Here is a 4,952-nt window from a genome sequence, read left to right as displayed (position 1 = left end):
GAAATTGAAAAAGGTGAGGGACAAGAATTAATCTCTATTCACAAACCTTACAATACAGACTTTGTTCGGGCGATGAGTATAAATAGCCCTGTTGCTAGGGATGGTTCGAGGATCTCCAGCCAAGAATTTCCATAGCAAATATTAGGTGTGTGACTTAATTTTTACAGATTTTTCAGTAAATTTATTTAATATAAAAAAATAGAGAACAACGAACTTAATCTTGGAAATATTGTCCATCGTTTTCTATGACCTTGCGTCATCTCAGGTAACATTCGAATGCCGTCGCGAAAGAAACTTGCAGGCTTCGAGGCGATGAAGTCATCGACGAATTTACGCACATCGTCCAGCGTTTTAAACCGTTTATCCACTAAGGCGTGCTGCATGGACCGGAACAAGTGATAGTCGGATGGGACGAAGTCTGATGAATATGCCGCGTGCGGGAGAACTTCCCGTCCCAAGTTTAAGAGGGTCTTCTGAGTCGTGCCATCAACTTGAGGTCGAGCATTGCCATGCAGCAGTATGATTTGCCTGCTTCCTTGCCCAGTAAAAGGCCTTTTCCGATCAAGTTCTTCGCTCAGTTTGTTCAGTTGGCTGTAGCGTTCCGTAGTCACCGTCTGACCTGTTTCCAGGATTTCGTAATAAAGCACACCCTTTATGTCCCACCAGATACACAGAAGAATCTTCTTTAAGTGGATGTTATGTTTCGGCGTCGATGTACTGGATAATCCGGGATCTACCCACGACTTTTTCCGTTTGGGATTCTCGTAAAAAATATACTTTTCATCAACTGTCACAATTCTACACAAGAAGTAGTTTTTTTGTTGTCGGGCAAGCAGTGAAAGGCACATGTTCATACGTTGACCTAGGTGGTGTTCGGTCAACACATGTGGGACCCACCTTCCAAGTTTTTGGATTTTTCCCATTTGACGCAAACGTTTAGAAATAGCTGTTCGGGTGACTCCTAACTGAGCTGCAAGCTCTTGTTGCGTTTCCGTTGAGTCTTCATCGAGTAGAGCTTGCAATTCCGCATCTGTAAACTTTCGAGGCTGTCCAGGACGCGGCTGGTCACTCAGATCGAAATCACCACTTCTAAAACGTTTGTACCAATAATTACACGTTTCATAAGATACAACGTCGGCACCAAGAACACTACACATTGATTCCCGTGCTTCAGAAGCATTTTTTCTTTATTGGAATTCGTATAAAATGCAGTGCGGAATGTGCTGTTTATCAGTTGCCATCGTAAATTCTGCTATTCTGAAAGGTTATGTAACTTACATAGCCTTGTCGTTCCGTGTTCTAAAACCTTTTGTCCGATCCTTTCAAAACCAGAAAAGACCGCGAATATATTTCTATTTTAAATATAATTTTAAGCTCGAAGAAAAAATCTGTAAAAATTAAGTCACACACCTAATAACTAAATACCTAATGTAATAAAAACTTATTTCTCTAAGACCTTAGGGAGTATTGAGGTGGAGCGGCTGGGTTTCCAGTGGCATTGTCCAGCTCGATCTATTTCTAAAAATTCGTAATGAGAGCTCAGTTAATTCAATATTGAATTGGGGAAGCAAATTATAACAATCATAAAAACTAATTAGGCATTCATTGAGAAGAAGCCGCGTTTCGAGGGAAAATATAAAAAAAAAAATTCGTAGCCGAGAAGATTCTGTTGGTAATTTATGAATTTTGATACTTTTACTTACAGATGGGAACCTTTGAGCTCATCAACATTTGATATGTCAATATGATTGTTTCTGCTGTTCAAACTTTTTCTACGATTCTTAATCATTAGAATAATTATAATAGCTACAGCGCAAATTAGAATACATCCCAAAATTGCAATGATTGTTGTGCTCGAGGAAGCTGAATTTGTCTCAGTTTTGGGAGTGATGAAGGGTGTCATCGCAGGCTTCGGGTCTTGCCAATTAACCCAGAGACTCTTCCATTTAACTGGATCTCCTTCAATATCTCCAGGTATATTCGCAGCCGGGAGCGCAGTGCTTTTATGCTTCTCAAGGGATTCCTCCAACATTTGAACAATTTCCGGGTGCATGTCTATGATATTTATCATTTCACAGGGATCTTCTTCAAGATTGAAGAGACAGGGGGCCACAGTCGGATCACAAGCAATCTGAACATAATTTTTTAAAATAGTAATTCAATACTTGAAAAATATGAACGGAATAGATAGGTTTCATGATTTTGATACAAACCATTTGGTTCTCTGCCACATTACAGTAAAGCGTTGCCTCAGATCTGAGGCGATTGATTTTACTAGGCGTCAGAACTTTAACATTATTACTAGAATTCGAAAGCTGTCTCTCTGTTGTTAATCCAATCATCGCAGCTCCAGCTTTGGACCTCAGGACATTCTCTGGTTGATAATTCAAATCGATGTCATTTGATGCACTCAAATTTCCGTACCAACCGGTAACACGTCCTGGATATCCGACGAGGTATTTAAAATTACCACTTCTTATCGCCGAGTAATTAGATATCTCGTCGATGTTTATTAGAACTTCAGTACGTGGGGCTTCTTCGTTGTCAACTATTGTCGGCCACATATCAAAGCCATCGAGAGTTGGTAGTGTTGTATTGATTCCTTATTTGAACAAAGAAAACAGGTATTAGAAATTGTTGATGTAAAATCGAGGGGGTAATCACTAGATGTGAGTGACAGAAATGACCGTCAATGACCATCCTCATGATCGATAATTACACGTCGATTCCCCTCCTACCTCACCCACGGCCCGCCCAATCATTTTCTATGACATCACAAAGATGTGAAACGCTATTGGGAACAGGAAATATCGTTGAGGGCGCTGTTTTTTGCCAATATGGCCGTCAAAGAGGTATACACACACGCGCTCACACAAGCCCCCATTTGCTTGTGTATCGTAGATGTGCACCCTTAACGCAGACATTCATAGAGGGCGTCTTGTTATTAAGCGTCCCCAATATAAATTCCTTTCTTTATGGTCGATTCTCCACGTCGAGAATCTGACCATTTGGTCAGAAAATAAATGACGATTGGCCATAAGCATGAAATGACCGAATAATTTTTTTTATATAGATGACCCTCAATTTTCGTGCTTCCTTCTATACAATTTTTGGATATTTTTATCACATTCAAGTTCCACTGCAATTTCAAGGAATTTCATCATTGAAGATTCTGAATTTCTGTCAATTTTAGAGAAACCGAGAACTGTAAATTTTAGTTCAATTATTCCTTGAAAATTAATAAAAAACCAGAAAAATCCGATAAACATATTCTTGAATTTTTAATTATTTGACAATTAAAGGTAATTTGGCATAAAATATTTATGTTTTCATTGAAAATAAAATGATATCGAAGAATACTTGTTTTCATGCTTCTCAAATTTTTTGAATTTTATTGAATTTTCAGTGAAATCGAAAATTTCATTATTTTTTTCCTCTTAAATTGCATTCATTGGCACTGTCGTGAAAATTACTAGTCAACTGTCTATGAAATTTCATTTTTTTTCTGACAGTATATCATTGAGAACGGGGCCGTTGATAATAATTAATAAATGATATAATAAAAGATAATTCAATTCTATTCAAAAGTTTTCCAATCGAGCCCTTAAAAAAAGGTCCCAAAAATGACCGAAATAAAAGTAACGGTCAATTTTCATTTACATAGATGATTTTTGGTCATTTTGGCTCGTATCTGGCGAGCTTTTGCATAAAAAAAAATCGACCAGAGACACAAACCGGTCATTTACGCCTGACCTGACCAAAAGGGAAATTGACAGTCATTCCACATCTCTGGCAATCACCACGGAGAAACTTGTACACTGGATTTCAAGATTTCGTTATTTTAAAGATTATGAAATATTCTTTGAGATGTCGATAGGAATGATATGTTTTCAAAGAATTTAATAGGATTGCCAACAATTTCAAACGTATCCTGAGAAATTTCATATTCTCAGTTCACAGAGTTCGAATATCCGTTCCTATGCATATTGTGATGAATTCGAAATAACATTTTAGGATAAATATTGTACAGATTTCATTTCTTGATTTTCTTAACAAATCTTTTGAGATTTTACAGTATTTCAGATATTCAGAATTTTATTCAAGATTCAAAACATGTCATGTAATTGCATGGAGTTGTGATATCATCTATACACTACATTCCATTTGTGTTTACATCCTCGATGTAAGTAATTTCAGAAAATGGTAATTGAAGAAGGGATGAAGGTATTATGAACTCACCAGCCGCGGACAGCAATGTGGGAAGCCAGTCTGACATATGAAAGAGTTGATCGCTTACTCTTTGAGCTTGATTTATTAGCGGACTCCAAATAGCTGCAACGCAATGGACTGCACCTTCCCAAGCAGTCGTCTTCATCTAGTAATAGGTTGAAATTTTCATGAAAGTGATACAAAAATTATAAGGGAGATTGCTAGCGCCTATGGAAACGCTTCAACTGCAAAATTTCGTAGCGGTGGCGCAGAACTAATTTTGAGTATGTACCTGTAAGTAAAACAGGGAGCGTGTGAGAGCGTCGATAACGGCGCAGAGTGGGGGGAACGCGTATGGGGGAATCGGAGGGCGGAGCGAGCGGTGATGTTCGCTGTCGAGTAGGTGAGGGAAACCTACCGCAGTTCGAAACGCCGACGGGCGGCGGAATCCTGCCCTTAATATAACAATCAATTTCTCCTTCCCTAATGAGGACGAAGGGATGAAACGGTTGCCAATCGATTGAAAATTGAATCCTCAANTATCGAATGACAATTGAATCCTCAATCGATTGCGGTTGTTTCATCCCTTCATCTCAATTAGGGGAGGAGAGATGAATATTTCCGGAGGATCCCGACCGATTGTCCGGCGGCTTTGATTAAAAAATATATTTCTCCTCCCCCAGCAGAGATTAAGGGATGAAACTGTTGACAATCGATTGAGAATTGGATCCTCAACCGATTGC

At 38.7% G+C, this 4,952-nt stretch overlaps 1 protein-coding gene across 2 annotated transcripts in view; it reads right to left on the bottom strand.

Annotated features, from left to right (window-relative positions):
- Positions 1–1,380: 1,380 nt before the first annotated feature.
- The window catches only part of LOC107045965 (arylsulfatase B), a 35,985-nt gene continuing 32,413 nt past the window's right edge, over positions 1,381–4,952 (bottom strand). The window contains exons 6-9 of one of the 2 annotated variants that reach the window (XM_015268395.1): positions 4,240–4,375; positions 2,214–2,602; positions 1,704–2,131; positions 1,381–1,518 (exon numbers count right to left, since the gene is read on the bottom strand). In XM_015268395.1, the coding sequence (XP_015123881.1) occupies positions 1,458–1,518; positions 1,704–2,131; positions 2,214–2,602; positions 4,240–4,375 (1,014 nt within the window). In that variant the 3' untranslated portion in view covers positions 1,381–1,457. Of the gene's footprint in view, positions 1,519–1,652; positions 2,132–2,213; positions 2,603–4,239; positions 4,376–4,952 lie in introns of those variants that run through there. The other variant, XM_029126666.1, reaches the window with a different exon arrangement.

This window comes from Diachasma alloeum, unplaced genomic scaffold (assembly GCF_001412515.2).
Source record: "Diachasma alloeum isolate Michigan unplaced genomic scaffold, Dall2.0 Dall_scaffold_01144, whole genome shotgun sequence".
NCBI classification, from domain to species: Eukaryota; Metazoa; Arthropoda; class Insecta; order Hymenoptera; family Braconidae; genus Diachasma; species Diachasma alloeum.
The sequence above is the reverse complement of the archived record's forward strand: the minus strand, read 5'-3'. Positions and strand labels throughout refer to the sequence as shown.